Source organism: Balaenoptera ricei, chromosome 9 (genome assembly GCF_028023285.1).
Source record: "Balaenoptera ricei isolate mBalRic1 chromosome 9, mBalRic1.hap2, whole genome shotgun sequence".
Lineage (NCBI taxonomy): Eukaryota > Metazoa > Chordata > Mammalia > Artiodactyla > Balaenopteridae > Balaenoptera > Balaenoptera ricei.
Window position 1 is genome coordinate 23556420 of NC_082647.1, and position 23291 is coordinate 23579710.

Below are 23291 nucleotides of genomic sequence, written 5' to 3' on the forward strand. Positions count from 1 at the left end.
AGGGTTGAAGTATTTGCAATAAAATGGAACAATCTCCAATATGTCTTGTTTAATGGGTGCAGCTGAGTGGAGAACAGCCCAGAGAGCTGCTACTGGTTATGGGAGGAAAAAAGAATGAGGACACATCTACATTTGTACATATGTTAGATATCAATAAAAGAATACACACAAACCAGTGTTGGTGGTTGCCTGTGGGAAGGGAAATGGGTAGCTGGAAACAGAAGTGGAAGGATTTAACTTTTGCTACTTTCGAATTTTGTACTATGTTCGTATACTACCTATTTTATTAAAGTAATTAAGCTTAAAAAATAAATACGCAAGTTACTGGGATGGGGGAAGCTCCCCAGCGAAGAAAAGGGAATGAAACTGGAAACAAGAAGAAAGGGGACATCAGCTTTATCTGTTTTGTTTTCTTTCTTTTTCTTTTTCTGTCTTTTTTTTTTTTTTTGGCTGCAAGTCTTAACCACTGGACCGCCAGGGATTTCCCTTGTTTTATTTCTTTAATAAAATATGAAACAAAAAGAAAAAATACAGACACAGGTGTTATATTAGTCTCTGCATTTTTCTATATTTATACACTTTAAAAATAACATTTGCCACAATTTAAACTTTAAAAATGAATTTTTTTGTGTGATTCTGATGATCAGTCAAGTTGAAAACCGTTGTTCCAAGGATGGTTTAGCATTAGAAAATTTCATCAGGACCTCCCTGGTGGCGCAGTGGTTAAGAATCCACCTGCCAATGCAGGGGACATGGGTTCGAGCCCTGTTCCAGGAAGATCCCACATGCCACGGAGCAACTAGGCCCATGCGCCGCAACTACTGAGCCTGTGCTCTAGAGCCCGTGAGCCACAACTACTGAAGCCCATGCGCCTAGAGCCCGTGCTCCACAAGTGAAGCCACCACAGTGAGAAGCCCACGCACCCCAATGAAGAGTAGCCTCCGCTCACGGCAACTAGAGAAAGCCCGCGCATAGCAACGAAGACCCAACACAGCCAAAAATAAATAAATAAATAAATAAATTTTAAAAAAAGAGAAAATTTCATCAATGCAATTTACCATGTTAACAGATTAATGAAGAAAAAATCATATGATCATCTCAATAGATACAGAAAAAGTAGTTGATAAAATTCAATATCCATCCATGATAAAAATAATAATTGGCAAATTAGGAATAGAAGAAAACTTCCTTAATCTGATAAAATGTTTATAACTACAAGAGACCTACACCAAACATCATATTTAATGGTGAAAGGTAGAAAAGCTTTCTCTTTAGAATGAAGAAAAAGTCAAGGATGAAAGATGCTACCATTTAAAAAAAAGGTTTTTTTGATGTGGACCATTTTTTTTAAGTCTTTACTGAATTTGTTACAATATTGCTTTTTTTTTTTTTAACATCTTTATTGGAGTATAATTGCTTTACAATGGTGTGTTAGTTTCTGCTTTATAACAAAGTGAATCAGTTATACATATACATATGTTCCCATATCTCTTCCCTCTTGCGTCTCCCTCCCTCCCACCATCCCTATCCCACCCCTGTAGGTGGTCACAAAGCACCGAGCTGATCTCCCTGTGCTATGCGGCTGCTTCCTACTAGCTATTTTACATTTGGTAGTGTATATATGTCCATGTCACTCTCTCACCCTGTCACATCTTACCCCTCCCCCTCCCCATATCCTCAAGTCCATTCTCTACTAGGTCTGTGTCTTTATTCCCGTCTTGCCACTAGGTTCTTCATGACCTTTTTTTTTTTTTTCCTTAGATTCCATATATATGTGTTAGCATACTGTATTTGTTTTTCTCTTTCTGACTTACTTCACTCTGTATGACAGACTCTAACTCCATCCACCTCACTACAAATACCTCCATTTCATTTCTTTTTATGGCTGAGTAATATTCCATTGTATATATGTGCCACATCTTCTTTATCCATTCATACAATATTGCTTCCGTTTTCTGTTTTTGGTATTTTGGCCACGAGGCATGTGGGATCTTAGCTCTCCGACCAGGGATCAAACTCGCATCCCCTGCACTGGAAGGTGAAGTCTTAACCACTGGACCTCCAAGGAGGTCCCAGTGCTGCTACTATTACCACTTCTTTTCTTTTTTTTTAAATGGCCATATTATTTTATTTTTGGCTGCGTTGGGTCTTCGTTGCTGCACATGGGGTTTCTCTAGTTGCAGCGAGCAGGGGCCATTCTTCATTGTGGTGCATGGGCTTCTCACTGTGGTGGCTTCTCTTGTTGTGGAGCATGGGCTCTAGGTGCACGGGCTCAGTAGACACCTCCAGGACATTGTTAACTAGAAGTGGTAGGGCTTCCCTGATGGTCCAGTGGGTAAGAATCCACACTCCCAATACAGGGGGCCTGGGTTCGAGCCCTGGTCAGGGTACTAGATCCCACATGCATGCCGCAATTAAGAGATCCTGCGTGCCGCAATTAAGAGATACTGTGTGCCGCAACTAAGACCTGGCGCAGCCTAAATAAATAAACAACTATTTTTAAAAAATGTTTAAGAACAACAAAATAGATAAATAAATTATGATGTATTCTACAATGGAATACTATTCAGCAATGAAAAATAAGCTGCAACAACATGGATGAATTTTACAAAATAATGTAGAGCAAAAGAAATGACATAAAAGAATACACACAGCATGATTCCATTTGTATAAAGTTCAAAAACATGCAAAACTGAAATATACTGTTTAGGGATTCCAAAACTAGATGGTAAAACTATGGAGGAAAGAGGAAACAATTATCAAAAACATCAGGGCGATGGTTACTTCTAGAAGAGGAGGGAGGGGGATGTGATTGGAAAAAACAAAGAGGGAGCTCCTGGGGGGGCCCCCACCATCACTTGACTCAGGTGTCACTTTATAATTATTTGTTATTTAGTACCTCTGTGTCTTATTCACCTTCTGTATACATGCTACATTTCACAATTAAAAATTTAACAATCTGACGCAAAAATGAAAACTTGGGCCCGTGGGTATTTCTCTGTATTTTTATACTTTCTAAAAATGTGTATTTTTAGAATGATTCTGATCATCACCCAGGTTTGAGAACAGCTCTAAGGAAATTCTTCCTGATCTGCCCCTGCAAACAACCTACCATCACCAACAACAGACCTCCTCTCAGTCTCTCAACTAGGTGTCTAGGCAAATGAGAAACTCCACCCAGCTTCTCCAGCTCTTTCCCACTGGCTGCCCCCGGCTGGGTGACAGGGCCGCACACCCCTGTGCGCACACACAGCACAGCAGTGGTCAAAGAGGCTACGTGCTGGCTCTCAGGGACCTGTTTCTCTTGCCAGCCGCAGGTCTCTCTGCTTTCTTGCCCCATTTACCAAACCAACCAGATTTGGCTGAAGGTGGACCATGGCCTGGATAGTATGTTTGTCTGGTCAGCTTGGAATGCCTGAGAGGAGACATTTCAAGCTATCCTGGGGAAAGATGCTGAGTGCCTGAAGAAGCCCAAGTCGAGAGAGTGGAAAGATATAGGAGAGACAGACCTGAGTTCTATATAAACCTAGAAATTGGCCCAACCTTAGCTGCAGACTTCCTCACTTGATGGCATGCTTCCAAAGGCTCAGCAATCTAGGCTGAGGAAGCTCATAGTGGGTACCTCTCTTCAGCAACTCTTATTCCAGATCTGCTGGAAATCTCCACATAGACGTCCAATGAAGGCCTCTAATTCACATGGCCCATACTTTCTTCCTAAACCTCCTCCTTCTCTAGCATTCTCCAGCTTAGCGAAAGGGAATGACACCACCTTCCATCCAAGCCTAAAAGCTGGGTCCTCCTGCTCGCTCATCAGCAAGTCCCATTGGTTCTACCTCTGAAACTCCAGGATCTGTCCACTTCCTCCAAGCTGTTACTCCGGTCCTGACCGCCATCATCTCTCAGCTGGACTACTTCAACCATCCCCTAAACAAGCAAACAGGCTCCAGGATTTCCCTCCTCCTGTGGCTTCTTCACACAGTACTCAAAGAGATGGGTCTAAAATGCAAATATGATTACATCTCTTTCTTGCTTAAAAGCCTTCAGTGGCTCCACACTATCTTCTGGAAAACAACCAAATTTCCTAATATGGGGTATGAATCCCTTTATTTTCTAATTCTCTAGGTCTTATCTCTTATAATCCTATCCCTCAAATGCTTTGATCCAGCTCTACTGAAATTTTTATACTTCCTTAAAAGTACCAAGCCCTCTCACCTCTACACCTGTGTGCATGCTATACCCTCTTCCTATCCTTCCCACCCAAATCTTCCTTGGCCCCAGTAATTCCTACTTATTTCTCAGGTTGTGGGTTAAATGTCAGTTCCTCTGGGGGTCTTCCCTTGCTCTCCAGAGTCCTTTGTGTTCATTCAGCATCCCACCCGGTCACAATACCTCTCAGAGGTGTTGCTAAAGCCTGTTTAATTATCTGTCTTCGGATCCTGTCTGAATTCTTTGTCTATTTTTTTTTTCGGTATTCTTTGCCTTTATCTGCCCCAGAACCTGATCCAGAATGACATATAGCAAGCACCCGACACCTAAGTGAATGAATGAGTGGACAGTTGTGTACTCAGAACTCTGAGACTTTTAAAAAAGTAAAGAAGTCTCTACTTTCAAAAGTTTACAGATGAAGACAACCTAAATCATCTTCACCCACAAAAACACCTCCAAGAGCCAGATGACACTGACCACGTCCAAAGCCAAATCAAGACCACCAGCTCAGGACAGGACAAATCACTAGCCAGAACCCCCAGCAGAAGGCTTGTCTGTGATTCTCACACTCGGCTCCAGTTCACTACCCACCCACTGACCCAGCTGGCACCAACTCCTGCTTCTGGCCCTACTTCATATAAAACATCCAGCAGAAAGACCAGACACAGAAAAAGAACACCCAGAACACATATGGGAATGGGACTGAGCTGAGGGATGAAGGGTGGCAGCAGAGAAGAGCTCAGATTGAACTAAGGACCAGGGTTCAGTGCCGGCACCCCTGCAGGACCCTGCCCCACCAGAGCCACAGCTAGTGAGGTTCGAACCTACACAGCCAGCGGATGGTTCTGACTCCTCAACTTTCCTGCCAAAACCACTTCTGCCTGCTCAGCAGCTGCTCTCAGGAGTATGGGCTGGAGAGAGGTTCATACCCTTTCTGCCTGATTTGATGGTAACTACAGAAGGGCAGCATCACACATGCACTTAATTTAGGAGAATTCGACCATGGGCCCCTGCAAAATAAATAAAAAGAGAGAGAGAGAATGAACACATATTCTCTCATAGTGTGAGCAACTCAGAACTGGGTGAGATTCTAGTGCCGAGACTTTTTTTTTTTTTTTTTAAAGGAACATTTATTTATTTTTTGGCTGCGTTGGGTCTTCGTTGCTGCACGCAGGGTTTCTCTCGTTGTGGCGAGCAGGGGCTACTCTTCGCTGCAGTGCACAGGCTTCTCATTTGAGGTGTCTTCTCTTGTGGCAGAGTACGGGCTCTAGGTGTGCGGGCTTCAGTAGTTGTGGCACGTGGGCTCAGCAGTTGTGGTTCGCAGGCTCTAGAGCACAGGCTCAGTAGTTGTGGCACACGGGCTTAGTTGCTCCACGGCATGTGGGATCTTCCCAGACCAGGGCTCGAACCCGTGTCCCGTGCATTGGCAGGCGGATTTCTTAACCACTGCGCCACCAGGGAAGTCCTAGTGCTGAGACATTTAAATTTTCCATACAGCTGGCTCCTAAACTCAAAGAAACCTTGTTTATACCTTTCTTTTGTGTATTTTTAAAAATCCTTTCCCTCTTCTGCTCTTTTGCATTTATGTAATTTTAAAAACTAAAATTATATTTTCTATGTATGCCCCTTCTTATATACTGTACATTACTATATGTTGCACATTCATACAAACATATTACCATAAAAGAGTATGTATGCAAAATCCCATAGACCTTATGTTGTGGCCATTTATGGATTTTTCAAAGCTACTGTTGATTACACATGGTTTCTGCCTACATGTTGACTTTAGAACCTGATACCCACAAAGGATGTGGCTCCACCATGGGTACCATCCTCCAGGTTCTTCCTCTGGCATCTGTACCAAGCCAGGAATGACATGACTTTGTCCAACATCCAGCAAAGACTCTGAGAACTCTAGTGGCCAACCTGACAATGACAGGCAGCCTACAAACACTCCCCTATCAGGATCCTTACCCGTCCCTGGGGCAGAACTGAGATGTGGGGCATCCAAGGCCTATCAAAAGACGGAGGTTGCCAGGTCTGCTCCTGCCTTTTGATTTTATTTCCTGTTTCTTCAAGGACAATTTTGGAGTCACCCTAGCTACAAGCAAGGGGTGGCAAGGTCAGTTCCCTCCCCTTCTCTTTAGGTCCCCAGCCCAGAAGAGTGACAGGTGGGGAGCTAATCCACTCCACACTGCTAAAGAAGGACCTGCTTGGGTTCAGTCTGCAGTTTTTCAGGCTGGGTCATAATCCCACCATGAGGTGAGGGTTCTGGGACCTCAGACCACCATGAAAGTATCCAGGGGGCTCTAGACATCCCACACTTAAGTGTCCTTCCTCAGCCCAGACCAGCCTGAGGGTCCAAACTTCCAAGGAACCCACAAATAATGGGTTAGGAATCCATGAAGGAATGAATGAAGGAATAGTCTCATTCCTTCACAACCTCGGACAAGGAACCGAGTCCCCATTTTTCAGATGAGGAAAGTGAAATCTCCTGTCAAAGCAAGACACGATCACTGGACTTCTGTCTCCCAAAACAAGATTTCTGGAACTTTCTGGTTACCTTTTAATTACTCATCACCAGGGGTTTCTTACCCTTCACAAATTTCACTCAGTTCTTTTCCCCCACCCTCTCCCTCAATGCCTATATCTTCTACCCCCATCTTTCCCTTTTTCCTGCCAATTCGATTTCCCAGTCTCTTCTCCAAGGTCTAAACACCTCCTTGAATTCCCGAGGACCCCGCTTCCATAGTGGCACCTACGTGGAGCATCTCCTTTTCTTAAAAAAAAAAAAAAAAAAAAAAAAGTCCTTTCCTGTGGCTCAGAGCCACCATCCCCCTCGCTCTCGGGCCCCTCATTCCCCCTTTTCCTTTGCTAACCCACCCTGCTCAGGCCTTTGTGATCCGCTTCCTCAACTTCCTCGCCCTCCCGCCTCATCACCGACGGTCCCATCCTGCATACAGCCTGCCCCCAAAGTTTCAGACTCCGTTCTTGCAACTCTCCCGGGCGCTGCTCCCGCCCTCTCAAAAGCTCAGGCTTGAGCCTATTCTTTCCGAGAATGCCCGCATCCCATCACCACAAACCCCCGGCTCCGGCTCCCGCGCGCTTACCCGACCAGAGCACCAGCTTGCCGTGCGCTTCCTCCTGGGAGTCCGAGTCCCCGGCCAGCAGAGTGGAGGTGGCCCCGTAGGGCAGCGCCGAGCCCAGGCACACGTTGTAGCGCAGCGGCTCGCAGGGGGTGGCCCGGCCGCAGTGGCTCAGCAGCGGCGGAGGGCCGGTCACGGCCGCGCTCCTTCTCGCGCTCCCGCCCGCGCTCCGCGGCCCAGGCCGGGTCGCGTTCCCGCTCAAGGCCGCCCCCCGGCCCGGGCCCCCCAGCAGCAGCAGCAGCAGCAACAGCCCCAGGAGCAGGAGCGCCGGCCCCCGTGCGAGGCGGGCAGCGGCCATGGCCAAACCCGCCAACTCAGCAGAAGCCCTGGCGCCCCCGCCCGCTCTCCGGAGCCCCCAGGCCACACGCGCAACACTTGGGGCCTCGGGGGCAGCTCAGGCGACCTGTGCGCCCCGCGAGTCCGGTGCCGGGCCCCCCCGGACGCTCCGCGCGCCGCGGGCCCTAGGCGCCCAACTTCGCAAACTTTGGAACCCGGGGCCCATGTTGGGCGGTGGAGGCTCGGGCCGGGATGCACAACTCTCTACCCCTTCCCCTGGCAATCCTAGTTATCTTCAGCTGCGGGAGCCCCCTGGGCCCCCAATCTCTAGCCCCATTCCTTCTCCCACCATTAAAACCACCTCCCGGCCCCGCGATGGAGGCCAGGCGCGGGCCGGGGGTGCTGGACTAGGTTCCCGGCTCCACCCTCGCGCCAGCCTGCGGCCCAGACGCCCACTTGGCTGTACTGTGCCGCAGCCCCGGGACTCTCCCCGCCAACTACCCGGCTCCTTTGTTGCTCTAGCTCGCTCGACTCTCTGGAATGCACGGGCCTCGCCGAGCCAAGCCCGGCCCCCCCTCTTCTACGGCTGGGGGAGGGACTGGCCGAGGGAGGGAAGAGGAGGAGCTCGAGCTTCAGCGTCCCGGGCGCCCGGAGAGGCCCGGACCAGGGGCTCTGGTGACCCCGCCACTGCCTCGGGGCAAGAGATGGGTGGCAATCGTGGCCAGTAGTTGCCACAAGACTCAGCAGGCACCTTGATTGGCCTGAGGATCGTTCAGCCCGGTCGTCTGCAGGGAGAGGACTCCTCTGGTTTACGGTGGGAGAGACAGGGGGTGCCTGAAGCCTCTGTTACATCCCGCCCTGCTCCCCACCCCGCCAGTCTTTTCTGCTTTGCGTTAGATCTTTCATCTTGTCCTAGGGCCCCATGGAGAAGACCGGGGTTTGGGGTTCTCACTCGTCCGAGTCCTTCCAGCTCAGGACCTGTGTAAGAGTCTACCTCAGAGTCACTCAGGGCAGCTGCCCCCCCCCCCCACTGCTGTTACCTCGGGGAGCAGGTGTCTGGAAACCAAAAGTGCCAACATCAAGACTTTATTGCTACAAATGTGTGAAGCTCTGAACTGTGGTTGCCAACAGCTGGCCTGGCGTGTCTTTAGTTATGTCCAAAGGAGGCCAGTCCCTCTTTGATGGCCCTTTGCTGCTCATAGTCTGGCCAAGGAAGTTTATGCTGCTCTCCTTCCCTACTCTGCTTATTTTGCCTTTTCTCACTCCTTTGCTTGTCATGTTTTCAGTCACGGAATTTGATTTCACCCTGCAGCGGTTTCCACCTCTTAGTAACCAGGGGTCCAGCTGGAGAGTGGACTTGCATTGAGCAACTTTTCCATGTTGCTGATGGGGCAGCACACTAGGGTGGTTTTTCCTTTCTTACCACTGCCGCTACCCCTTCAGCCTAGCCCAAGTGAACTAGTTCTGTTAGGTTTGGCCATTTTAGAGCAAATTAGCTATTTCACTTCAGCTACCATCCTCAAGTGTTACATAAGCCCTAGAGACAGAGAGAGGGAGAGAGAGAGAGAGAGGGAGGGAGAGAGAGAGAGAGAGAGGATTCAATTCAATTTAGCAAGTCTTTTTCTGAAATCCTGGGATGTATGTAGCACTGTGATAGGCATGACATACTTGAAGAACTTGAGAACTTGGAGTTTTACTGTGGAGTCAAGGCTTGCCCTCAAGAAACAGTAATATACTACGACAAAGCAGCAAAGTCTCCTCCTCTAGGGCAAGGACCTTATTCTATTCTCTGTATCCACAAAGCATCCAGTGCAGTCAGGCATGCAATATTAACCACTCGATAAATAAGCTGCCAAAATGAGGTGTACAGTGAGTGTACTATAGGAATTTATAGCAGGAAAAGGTCAGTGTGGGTAGCAGTGGAGGAGGTGGGATTTGAATCCAGCCCTGAAAAGTGAGTAGGAAGAGTTAGAAAAGTAGAGAGAAGCCCAGCTGGCATTACAAGTGGAGGAAACTATGACTATAGCTCAGAGCATGACCAGCCTGGCAATCAGGACATAGTAGGGGGTAAGCAGGGAAACCGACTGGTAGGAAACCGCAAATGACATACAGAGGAATTAAGGTTTCATTATACTGGCAATAGGAAACAGTGAAAAATTTTGATCAGAGGAGTAATATGTTTAAGAACATTAATCAGTCAATGTGAGGATGGTACGAAGGGCAAGAGTCTGGAGACAAGGGACCATTTTGAGGGAAGTCGCTGGTGATTTGTGGAAGAAGTGGGAATAGTCTATGTCATCAGGGTGTAATATTCCTACTGGAAAAATAATTTAAAACATTATGACCTACCTCAGTTATTTATTTTTTTTCTGTGATATAAGTGAAATGGCTGTTATGTCTAAAGTTTGAGCCACAGAGAAGGTTGCCTGATACCACACCGTTGCTTTGCTTTAGGAACTTTCTCCACTTGTTTTCTATCTGGTTGTTACTGTGGCAGCTTTGAAGCCCTGTGGGATTTTCTCCGTAGTCCATGCATTAGGGAGAAACCTATGCATATGCTCAGGCAGCCCCTTACCTTTCTGCCTAAAAATGTTAGCAATTCTTCAAGTATGAAGGCTGTACCATCCCTTGTCTGGGATTTCTTGGGAAGCAGAAGAATCTTTTGTGGAAGAATCACATCATTGTAATATAGAACCTTTATTCTAGAGATTGAGAAGAGCCTACAGTGTTGTCTTCCATCCAGAATGTTCTTCCCTTCAGGAGGAGGCAGAAGATGTGCTAATTTCTCAACTCCCTGAGACTCACTCTCCAGGAAGTGGAGATTCAGGATCCTGTCAGACAGCAGGTTCAGGAGAGGATGGAAAATGTTCAGTGGGGACTAGGGAAGAGAGGATTTCCTGGTGGTTCCTGAATGGCATTCAAGGTCCTGGAGAAAGCCCATCCATCCCCTCCTTCAGGCATACCAAGACCGCCAGTGTCTTTTTTTTTTTTAATTAATTAATTTATATTTGGCTGTGTTGGGTCTTCGTTGCCGTGCACGGGCTTCTCACTGCAGTGGCTTCTCTTGTTGTGGAGCACGGGCTCTAGGCGGGTGGGCTTCAGTAGTTGCGGCAGGCAGGCTCAGTAGTTGTGGCTCACGGGCTCTAGAGTGCAGGCTCAGTAGTTGTGGCGCATGGGCTTAGTTGCTCCGTGGCATGTGAGATCTTCCCGGACCAGGGCTCGAACCCGTGTCCCCTGCATTGGCAGGCGGATTCTTAACCTCTGTGCCACCAGGGAAGCCCCCGCCAGTGTCTTTTAGAGACTCCTCTGAGTGATCTGACACACTCCTGTTCTCCAACCTCACGGTAGCAGGGTGAGAACTGCTCCTCTCCTGAGCCTGAGCCACCACCGCCCAGTTCCTCCAGAGTCTTAACCCTGTGTACATGTCGTAACACAGTCCTTTTGTCAGGTTCAAGAGAAGCTATCCTGTGTGACAGTGTATTACAGTACTTGATTTGCCACAAGTAGCTTCTTGATTTCTGAGTCATTCTCACCAAATATTTTGGCATTTTGAGGTCACACATTCAATGTTGACTCTTTGTTATTTGCCTCTGGGCCCTCCACTTGAAAAGAATGAACATGAAAGTATCTGTGGGCTATCCCTGGGTATCCTTGAGACCTTAGTTGCTTCCTCATGGTTCAGTTGTCACACCTGCCAGAATTTGGAGCATAATTGTTGTAGTGCTCCAGTTCTTTCTTTTTTCCCGTGTTTCTTATTTTACAATGAAGAGCATCAGTCAGAGGGAAAGGACAAAATGGGAAAGGAGCTAGATAAGCTACATCCTCAAAGAAGGAGTACAGTCGATTTGGAGTTAGAGACCTGACTAGCCAACCTCTGAACAACTTAGTCTAAGTCCCTATTTCTTTCTTTATAAAAATGAGATATTATCAGTTGTATTTCAATACATCAGAAATGAATGTTCTGAAAAGGAAATTATGATGGCAATTCCATTTAGAAAGTATCTAAAAGAATTAAGCATTTAAGAATAAATCTAACCTAGGAGGTGAAAGGCTTGTACACTGAAAACTACAAAAGGTTGCTGAAAGAGATTAAAGAAGACCTAAATAAATGAAAAGACATTCTGTGTTCATGGATACGAAGACTTAGCAATGTTAAGATGTTAATACTACCCAAAACAATCTATAGATTTAACACAATCCCTATGAAAATTCCAACAGCCTTTTTCACAGAAATGGAGAAGTGGATCGATCCTGAAATACATATAGAATTACAAGGGGCCCTGAATGGCCAAAACAATCTTGAAAAAAGATTAATAAAATTAGAGGGGGCTTCGCTGGTGGCGCAGTGGTTGAGAGTCTGCCTGCCAATGCAGGGGACACGGGTTCGAGCCCTGGTCCGGGAAGATCCCACATGCCACGGAGCGACTAAGCCCGTGAGCCACAACTACTGAGCCTGCACGTTTGGAGCCTGTGCTCCGCAACGGGAGAGGCCGCGACGGTGAGAGGCCCGCGCACTGCGATGAAGAGTGGCCCCCACTCGCCGCAACTGGAGAAAGCCCTCGCACAGAAACAAAGACCCAAACACAGCCAAAAATAAATTAATTAATTAATAAAAAAATAAAAATAAAAAAATAAAATTAGAGGACTTAAACTTCACAATTTTAAAACTTACTACAAAGCTGCAGCAATTAAAACATTATGATAGGGCTTCCCTGGTGGTGCAGTGGTTAAGAATCTGCCTGCCAATGCAGGTGACACAGGTTCGAGCCCTGGTCCGGGAAGATCCCACATGCCGCAGAGCAACTAAGCCCGTGTGCCACAACTACTGAGACTGCACTCTAGAGCCCACGCACCACAACTACTGAAGCCCGTGAGCCACAACTACTGAGCCCACGAGCCACAACTACTGAAGCCCACGCGCCTAGAGCCCATGCTTCACAACAAGAGAAGCCACCGCAATGAGAAGCCCACGCACAACAACAAAGAGTAGCCCCCGCTCACCGCAACTAGAGAAAGCCCGTGTGCAGCAACAAAGACCCAACGCAGCCAAAAATAAACAAATAAATAAAAATTTATTTAAAAACAACAACAAAAAAACCCACTATGATACTGTCAGAAGGAGAGGCATATAGGCCAATAGAATAGAATAGAGAGCTTAAAAATAAACCCTTACATATATGGCCAATTGATTTTCTAGAAGGGTACCAAAACTATTCAGTGGGAGAACGACAGTCTTTTCAAAAGAAATGTTGGGAAAACTAGATATTTACATGCAAAAGAAGGAAGTTGTACCCTTACCTTACACAATAAACAAAGATTAATTAAAAATGGATTAAAGACCTAAATTTAAGAGCTAAAAACTACAAAAATCTTAGAAGGAAACTGGGGGAAATCTGCATGACACTGTATTTGGCAATGATTTTAAGGATAGGACACCCAAATTATAGGCAATAAAAGAAAACATAGATAAATGGGACTTCATCAAAATTAAGGACTTTGGTGCATTAAAGGATACTATTATTAAAGCAAAAAGACAACCAACAGAATGGGAGAAAATACTTGCAAATCATATATCTGATAAGGGATTAATATCCAGAATATATAAAGAACTCCTAAAACTCAACAACAGCAACAACAAAACAACCCAATTAAAAAGGGCCAAAGACTTGAACAGACATTTCTCCAAAGAAGACATACAAATGGCCAATAAGCACATGAAAAGATGCTCAACCCCATTAGTCATTAGAGAAATGCAAATCAAAACAACAATGAGGTACCACTCCACAACTACTAGGATGGCTATTATAAAAAAACACACACACAGAGAAGATAACAAGTGTTGGCAAGGACATAGAGAAATTAAAAACCTTGTGTACTGATGGTGGGAATGTAAAATGATGAAACTGCTGTGGTAAAGTTTTGTAGTTTCTCCAAAGGCTAAACATAGAACTGCCATATAACCCAGCTATTCCACTCCTAGGTATATGTCCAAAAGAACTGACAGCAGGAAGTCAAACATATACTTGTATACCAATGGTCATAGCAGCACTATGCATGATAGCCAAAAGGCAGAAACAACCTAAGCGTCCATCGATAGATGAACGGATAAATAAAATGTGGTATACGCAGTTGACCCTTGAACAACACAGGATTGAACTGCGGGGGTCCACTTATGAGCGGATTCTTTTCAATAAATGCTACAGTATTACATGATCCAAGGTTGGTTGTATCTGCAGGTGCAGAACCATGGATATGGAGGGCCAACCAGGGACTCTGAGGATTTTGGTATCTGAGGCAGGTCCTGGAACCAATTCCCTGTGGATACTAAGGGACGACCGTACATACAGTGGAATATTAATTAGCCATAAAAATGAATGAAATTTTGATATATGTTATAACATGTATGGACCTTGAAAACATTATTTTCAATGAAATAAGCCAGACATAAAAGGACAAAGATTGAATGATTCCACTTATATGAGCTACCTAGAATAGGCAAATTCATAGAGACAGAAAATAGAATATTGTTTACTAAGGGCTAGAGGGGAGGGAGGAAAGGGGAGTTATTGTTTAATGGGTACAGTTTTTGTTGGGGATGATGAAAAGTCTTGGATTGAGATAGTGGTGATGATTATACAACATTATAAGTATATTTAATGCCACTGAATTTTAAACTTACAAATGGTTAAAATGATAACTATTAAGTTATATATACTTTACCATAACTTTTTTAAAAAGAAAAAGTAAGCATATTACTACTTAGCTATAAGGAATCTAATGAAGATTAATATGATGTAATAGTGAAAAGCTTGGTCCTTAAGTACTTAATAACTTTTGGTTTCACTTTCCTTTTTTCATCTCCAACATCCAACCTATGGTGCCATTTCAGTGATTCCTGTAAGTCCAACCGGTAGCCAACAGTGTAGAAATGGGGCTGGTTTGGGAAAGGGTAATCTTGCCCCATTTCAGTCTGTGACTGTACACTGTGATTTCAGGTTTTAGGTCTTTTCTCGGTGGTGACAGTTCTGCTTTTATACTAAAGAATATAGTTTTTCAGAATCACAGACATAGAGAACAGACTGGTAGGTGCAAGGGGGAGGGGGTGGGATGGAGTGGGAGGTTGGGGTTAGCAGATGTAAGCTTTTGTATATAGAATGGATAAACAACAAGGTCCTACTGTATAGCACAGAGAACTATATTCAGTATCCTACGATAAAGCATAAGGGAAAAGAATATTAAAAAAGAATGTATATATGTATAACTGAATCACTTTGCTGTACAGCAGAAATTAACACAACATTGTAAATCAACTATACTTCAATTTTTAAAAAAGAAAGAAAAACAAACCAAAAAAGAATGTAATTTTCTTCTTCTCAATAAATGGCACCACCATTTACCCAGCTGCACCCAGGCCAAGAACCTTTGACTCATCCTTGACTCTTCTCTTTTTCTAACAACCCACACCCAATCCATCAGCATATCCTGTCAGCTACACCTTCAAAATATGTCTAGACTCCAACTACTCTTCATCACCTCCACAGCTGCCAGCCAGTTTGGAGCTCCCATCATCTATCTCCTGGGCCACTCCAAGAGCTTCCTAACAGAGCCCTCTCTTTCCCTGTACCCTTCTACAGCCGATTCTCCAGTCAGGTGCCAGGGTGATCCTTCTAAAACGTAAGGCAGATCATATCATTCCTGTGCTCAGAACTCTCTAATGGCATCTCATCACACTCAGGGTAAATTCCAAGATCTCATCGTGACTTCACCGAGGCCCTGTCGACCCCTGGCAACCTCCTGGATCTCATTTGTTGCTACTCTTTTTCTAGTTCACTCCATCTCAAACATGCTGTTCATTTTGCTGGTCCTTACACACACCAAGCAAACGCCTGCCTCAGGACCTTTGCACTCTTGTTTGCTCTCATGTTCTCACTTCACTCGAGTCTCTGTTCAACTAACCCTCCTCAAGAAGGCATTCCTTATAATTGCTCCAAAGAAGATGAAATACTTAAGTATAAACCTACCAAAAATATGTACAAGACCTGTATGGTGAAAATTACGCAATGCTGATTAAAGGAATGAAAAGACAACCTAAATCCTTGGAGAGACACACCGTGTTCATAGATAAGAAGATTCAACGTAGTAAAGATGCCAATTTTCCCTAAATTGATTCCCCTAAACCTCAATACTATCTAAATCTCAGCAAATTTCTCTGTAGACATAGACAAGCTTATTCTAAAAGTTATATGGAAAGTGAAAGGCCCTAGTATAGCCAAAATAGTTTTTGGAAAAGAAGAATAAAGTGGGGGGAATAATTTGATATTAAAGCTTACTATAAAGCTATAGTAATCAAGACAGCGTGGTACTGACAGAAAGATAGGTACACTGATTAATGGAACAGAATAGAGAATTCATAAATATGCCCCCAAATATGCCCAGTTAGTTTTTGACAAAGTAGCAAAAGAAATTCAATGGAAGAGGGAACCTTTTCAATAAATGGTGCTGGAGAAATTAGACATCCATAAGCAAAATTATGAAACTCAACCTAAACTTTGCAGCTTATACAAAAATTAACTCAAAATGAATCATGTAAATGTAAAGCTATAAAACTTCTAGGAAAGAACATAGGAGAAAATTTTCAGGACTTATGACTAGGCAAAGAGTTCTTAGACTTGATACCAAAAGAATGACCCATAAGAAAAAAAATAAATTAGACCTTATCAGAATTTTAAAAAGTTTAGCTCTGCAAAAGACACTGTTAAGAGAGTGAAAAGAAAAATTATAGACTGGGAGAAAATATTTGCAAATCACATATCTGATAAAGATCTAGAATCTGGAATACATAAAGAACTCTCAAGACTCAGCATTAAAAAAACAAACAATCTCATTAGAAAATGGGCAAAATATATTCTCACTGAAGGGAATATAGAGGTGACAAATAGTACATGAAAAGATATTCAACATCATTAGTCATTAGAGAAATGCAAATTAAACCACAATGAGATAATCACGACACACTTATTAAAATGGCTAAAATGAAAAATATGATTAACACCAAGTGTTGGCAAGGCTGGGGAGAAACTGAATCACTCATACATTGCTGGGGAACATAAAATGATACAGCCCCTCTGGAAAACAGTTTGTCAGTTTCTGAAAAAACCATACATACACTTACCATACAACCCAAACAATCACACACCTGGGCATTTAGCCAAAAGAAATGGAGACTTGTTTCCACGCAGGAACTTGTACATCAATATTCATAGCAGTTTTATCTGTAATAGCTCAAAACTGGAAACCTAACCAAATGTCTTTTAATGAGTGAATGGTTAAACAAACTGTGGTACATCCATACCGTGGAACACTAGCCAGCAATAAAGAGGGATGAACTACTGATACACATAACAACTTGGACAGATCTCAAGGGAATTATGCTGAGTGAAAAAAGCCAATCTCAAAGGATATCTACTGCATGATTTCACTTATGTAACATTCATGAAATAACATAATTATAGAGATGGAGAATGAATTAGTGGTTGCCGGGGGTTACTGATGGTGGGGAGGGATGGGTGTGGTTATGAAGAGGTAACACCAACAACATGTCTTGTGATGATGGCACAATTATTTTTTGGTAACAGCTTTATTGAGGTATAATTCATATATGCAGTTCAGTACCTTGATTGTAGTGATGATTACTCAAGGCTACACATATGATAAAATTACATAGAACTATGCACACATACTCAAATGACTGCATGTATAACTGGTGAAATCTGAATAAGCTCTGTGGATTGCACTAATGTTAATTCCTTGGTTTTGATATCATACTATAATTGCATGAGATGTCAACATTGGATGAGGTTAGGGAAAATGCATGTGGCTTCCCTGTACATTTCCTTGCAACCTCTTGTGAGTCTATAATTATTTCAGAATAAAATCATTTTTTAAAATTGAAGACATTTTTTGGAATTCCATGACAGTCCAGTGGTAGGACTCTGCGCTTTTTTTTTTTAAAGTAGCTTTATTCTTTTTTTATTTTTTTTTTTTTATTTTTCATTTTTGGCTGTGTTGGGTCTTCGTTGCTGCGCACGGGCTTTCTCTAGTTGCAACAAGCAGGGGCTACTCTTCGTTGTGGTGAGCGGGCTTCTCATTGCAGTGGCTTCTCTTGTTATGGAGCACAGGCCCTAGAGCGTGTGGGCTTCAGTAGTTGCGGCGTGCAGGCTCAGTAGTTGTGGTGCACAGGCTTAGTTGCTCCGCGGAATGTGGGATCTTCCCCAGACCAGGGATGGAACCCGTGTCCCCTGCATTGGCAGGAGGATTCTTTCTTTCTTTATTACACAGCAGGTTCTTATTAGTTATCTATTTTATACATATTAGTTTATATATGTCAATCCCAATCTTCCAATTCATTCCACCACCCTGCCCCCCACTTCCCCCCTTGGTGTCCATACGTTTGTTCTCTACATCTGTCTCTATTTCTGCCTTGCAAACCGGTTCATCTGTAGCATTTTTCTTGATTCCACATATATGCGTTAATATACGATATTTGTTTTTCTCTTTCTGACTTACTTCACTCTGTATGACAGTCTCTAGATCCATCCACGTATCTACAAATGACCCAATTTCGTTCCTTTTTATGGCTGAGTAATATTCCATTGTGTATATATACCACATCTTCTTTATCCATTCGTCTGTCGATGGGCATTTAGGTTGCTTCCATTACCTGGCTATTGTAAATAGTGCTGCAATGAACATTGGTGTCTATTTGAATTATGGTTTTCTCTGGGTATGTGCCCAGTAGTGGGATTGCTGGGTCGGCAGGCGGATTCTTAACCACTGTGCCACCAGGGAAGTCTCAGGACTCTGAGCTTTCACTGCCAAGGGCCCAGGTTCAATCCTTGGTTGGGGAACTAAGATCCTGCAAGCCACGTGGCTCGGCAAAAAAAAAAAAAAAATTGAAAGCATTTTTAACTGCCTCATCCAAAATAGCACCTCTTCCATCAGTCTCTACCCTCAGAGCCTGCTTTTTCTTCCTAGCCTATATCGCTACCTGACATCATAGTATATGTAATATATAAGATATAACACATTTTGTATAACTCTGTCTTCTCCAGTAGACTTAGCGAAGGCAGGAACTTGTTGTGTTCTCCATTGTGTGCCTACTGCTAAAATGGCACCTGGCACATTATCTTTGTTGAATGAATGCATGCGTTTACCTGCCTTCCTGTAGGTATACATTTTGTTTATTGTGTCTAAACACAAATTGGCCCTTACAGCCTCCTGCCAGAAAACACCTTTTTCAAGGTATCCACCCCAGACTCTCTATTTAGAGGAATTTCAATTGCCTTTTTCAGTAATAACATTTTAATACATGCAGTTCTCTAGTGGGGAATAAGCATTTGATCCCATTCTGTTCATTCCTTCCCTGCTCCAATCCGGACTTCTGGGAATATATCTTCATTTAGAGTCTTTCTGGGACAGTTAAAGCTTCAGCTATGAGAAGGCAGCTAAATAAAGGTCCTTGAATCTGGGCAGAATTGACCCTGTGTTCCTCATAAAAAGCTTCAGGAGGTCAAGGCTTCAGACCGAGTTGTTCAAATATGTAAAATGAAGAAATTTTACAGGAAAAAGAAACCATACAAAGAAAGATCATTAAGCTCTCAGCCATCTATCTTGTTACAACTGGTCACAATATATTTTACTGTGCATCTGTGGTAGGCAAAATAATGGGTCCTAAAGATGTCCACATGCTGGGGCTTCCCTGGTGGCGCAGTGGTTAAGAATCTGCCTGCCAATGCAGGGTTCAAGCCCTGGTCCGGGAAGATCCCACATGCCGCGGAGCAACCAAGCCAGTGCGCCACAACTACTGAGCCTGCGCTCTGGAGCCCGCGAGTCACAACTACTGAAGCCCGCGTGCCTAGAGCCCATGCTCTGCAACAAGAGAAGCCACTGCAATGAGAAGCCCTCGCACCGCAACGAAGAGTAGCCCCTGCTCGCCGCAACTAGAGAAAGCCCGCACGCAGCAACGAAGACCCAACGCAGACCAAAAAAAAAAGATGTCCACATCCTAATCCTCAGAACCTGTGAATATGATGCCTCACATGGTAAAAGGGACTTTGCAGATGGATGTGATTAAGGTTAAGGATTTGAGGTGGGGAGGTTAGCCTGGAACATGCAGGTGGACCCAATCTATTCACATGGGTTCTTAAAAGCCGAGAACCTTCCCCAGCTGCAGAAAACAAGAGAGATAGTGTGGTGAGAAGGACTTGATCTGCTGTTTCTGGCTTTGAAGATGGGAGAACGGAACTTCAAGAAGCTGGAAAAGGCAAGGAAAGAGATTCTCCCTTGGAAACTCCCGAAGAAATGCAGCCCTGCCAGCATCTTGATTTTAGCCTGATGAGACCCATATCAGACTCTGACCTACAGAACTGCATGATAATGAGCGTGTGTAGTTTTATGCACTAAGTTTGTGGTGAGGTGTTATAGCGGCAATAGAAAACTAATATAGCATCTTACTGTGATTATAGCTTTGCTATTAGCTTTGCTTGTAAGCAACAGAAACCAAGTTGAGCTTCCTTAAGCAAACAAAGCAGGCTTTTCTGTAAGCACACAGAGCATCTCAGGGAATCCAAGGGAGGACAGCCGTGGAGCTGCAGAAACATTGTAGGACCACAGTGAAAGCTGCTTCCAGGACTATCCTTCCTCGGCTCCCTTTTCTCTGCCTCTCTGCCACACCCCCAATCTGTTTCATTCTGCTCTTTCTGTAAATAGACTTTCTCTGCTACCTAGTCCATAAGGTGTAAGAAGCTGAGGCTCAGATTCCTTTTTTCTTCTTTCTCCACCAGACCAGTCAGGCCAGGCTGTGACTAGAATCTCATTTTCAATTCCAAAGTCCCACAGAGAGAACTCCGTTTGGCACAGTTTAGGTTAGATGCCTGTTATGGGTTGAATCGTGTTCCCCCAAAAAAGATATGTTGAATCCTTAACCCTCCAGTACTTCAGAACGTGGCCTTATTTGGAAACAGGATGGTTGCAGATGTAATTAGTTAAGATGAGGTCATACAGCAGTAGGGTGGGCCCTTATTCCTATACGACTGGTGTCTTTATAAGAAGAAATTGGGACACGGACACAGAGGGAAGATGACCACGTGAAGATGGAGGCAAAGGTTGCAGTTATGCTGCCACAAGCCAAGGAATGCCTGGGGCTACCAGCAGTTGGAAGAGGCAAGGAAGAATCCTGTCCTAGAGGCCAGAGGGAGCACGGCCCTGCCAACACTTTGATTTCAAACTTCTGGCTTCCAGAACTGTGAGATAATAAGTTCTGTTTTAAGCTACCCAGTTTGTGGTACAGTTGACTCTTGAACAACATGGGTTTGAACTGCACTGGTCCACTTATACACGGATTTTTTTCAATAAATATGTACTACAGTACTGCATGATCAGGGTTGGTTGGATCCACAGACGCGGAACTGTGAATACAGAAGGCCAACTGTAAAGTTCTCAGGATTTTCGACTACATGGGGTGTTGGTGCCCCTAACCCCTGCGTTGTTCAAGGGTCAACTATACTTTGTTATAGCAGCCCTAGGATACTAATACAGTGCCCAAGCCTGATCCAGTCAGTTCTGTCCAGGAGACCAGGTCTTATAGTACAAATATGGCTTCTCAAGACTCACCCTTATGGCTTGGTGGTAGGGGGCCAGTTTCCAAAGAAGGAAGAATCCCTGTGAGCTGGGCAGATGCACTGAAAAGCTGTCCACTCTAGTTCTCGACAGCTAGGAGACAGATAATATTCTGATTTTCATTTTTGTTGTTCATTTTGCTTTATAATATCCTTTTACCTTCTGGAATGAACTGCAGTGTATGATGTGAGATATGAATCTGAGTTACTCCTCTTCTGTAATGTAATCCATTTGTCCTAACAACTTTTATTAGTGATTACCCCTTCCTCTCATCATTGTGTTGCTTCTTGTTTACTAGTCAGTGAGTACTGATGATTAAAAACTCTTCTGGAATCTCTATGCTATTCCATTCATCTGTTTGCTTGACCAGGTCCCTGGCATGGTAGTGAGGACTCTAGAGCTTAACTTCCAACCTCAGTTCTACAGTGTGGTTATCCATCTCTGAGGGTTTTATCTATGGCAATTTGGAGTATCTAGTTACTCTTAACTTTTTTGGGGGTGGGGAGTGGGTTTACAAAATGTTCTTGACCTTTTTAGAGTAATGGACCAGAAGAACTCTTCTGGGGGAAGAAGCTGCGCTGTTCCCCTTTTTTGAAATTGGTCCCTGGCCCTGTTAACAAATCTGGTCTTTGGGATGAGAACAAGTTAGAAAACAGTAAAGGACCCACATATCAAACTTTGTAATAAATATGTACCTGACACACAGCAAGCACACAATAAATGTTAGGTAATTACTAGAATGAAGGCCAGACAACACCTACGTCAAACTCTTGCCAATATCCAACAACAGTCCATATCTACATCTCCCCCACCTTTAAGTCATGCATGTAGTGGGAAGCGGATATGACAGGCTGAATAAGAGCCACCCCAAAATGTCTATGTCCTAATCCCAGAACTTCTGTGTATATACCTTACATGGTAAAAGGGACTTTATAGATATGGTTAAATTAAAAAGAATTTGAAAAAGAACAGATACATGTATATGTATAACTGAATAATTTTGTTGTACACCTGAAACTAACACAATATTGTTAATCAACAATACTTCAATATAAAATAAAAAGTTAAAAATTAAAAAAAAATGAATCTTAAAATGGCAGATAATCTGGATAACCTAGGTGGGCCCAAATTAATCACAAGAGTCCTACAGGAGAGATATAGGAGAGTCAAAGTCAGAGAAAAAGGAGATGTGACCACAGAAGCAGAGGCTGGAGTTATGTGCTTTAAAGATGGAAAGAGGGGCCAGGCACCAAGGAACGCAAATGGCCTCTAGAAGCTGGAAAGTGGATTCTCTAGAGCCCCCAGAAGGAATTTAGCCCTGCTCACACCTTGGTTTTAGCTCAGTGAGACCCATTTCAGATTTCTGACCTCCAAAACTGTAAAATAACAAATTTGTGTTGAATTAAGCCACCCAGTTTATGGTAATTTGTTACATCAGCAATAGAAAACAAATACAGAGGAAATTAGAATTTCATTGAACATTCTGCAAAATTTGCACTCCTGGACTCAAGTCCTTGTTTAAATTGTAGGGTTTGAGGCCCACAGACCGTAGGGGTACCTTTCTTGCCATGTCATGCCAGACAAATTTTCACCCTCCTTCAGGCCCTTTCTGTCCACTTCTGCTCATCCAGCCTGATCTCCACTGCCCCAAGAATCTTCTTCCACTCACCCACCTTTGAGGCCTAGATTTGATAGCTGTTCTAAGATACTGGTGTTAACCCCACATGCTGAGACTAGGGTTTTTAAACTGATAGAAATTCAGGGAGCAAATTAAATTGAAACGTGAAATAATGTTGAGAAACCTTTAAAAAACTGGGCATTTTCTCTCCCAGCATCAGGCCAAAGAGAAAGAAAGCTAAAAAGACACTGAGAAACGAATCTAGGTAAAAACATTGAACTGCACTATAAGCTCCTGAACATTTAAAGCTCAGGGTCTTTTAAGGCCTGGGACTTGGTGGGAAATTCCCGACTCCTTTTGTATCAATA

The 23291-nt window shown here is 43.9% G+C and overlaps 1 protein-coding gene across 4 annotated transcripts in view; it reads right to left on the bottom strand.

Moving 5' to 3' along the window:
* SMO (smoothened, frizzled class receptor) overlaps positions 1–23291 on the bottom strand; it is a 37106-nt gene that overhangs the window by 13126 nt on the left and 689 nt on the right. Inside the window, exon 2 of one of the 4 annotated variants that reach the window (XM_059933440.1) lies at positions 21300–21398. Coding sequence is in view for 1 of the 4 variants with exons in the window: in XM_059933438.1 (XP_059789421.1) it covers positions 7317–7650 (334 nt within the window). In the remaining 3 variants the exon portion in view is untranslated. Of the gene's footprint in view, positions 1–6180; positions 6404–7316; positions 8227–21299; positions 21399–23291 lie in introns of those variants that run through there. The other 3 variants (XM_059933438.1, XM_059933439.1, XM_059933441.1) reach the window with 3 other exon arrangements.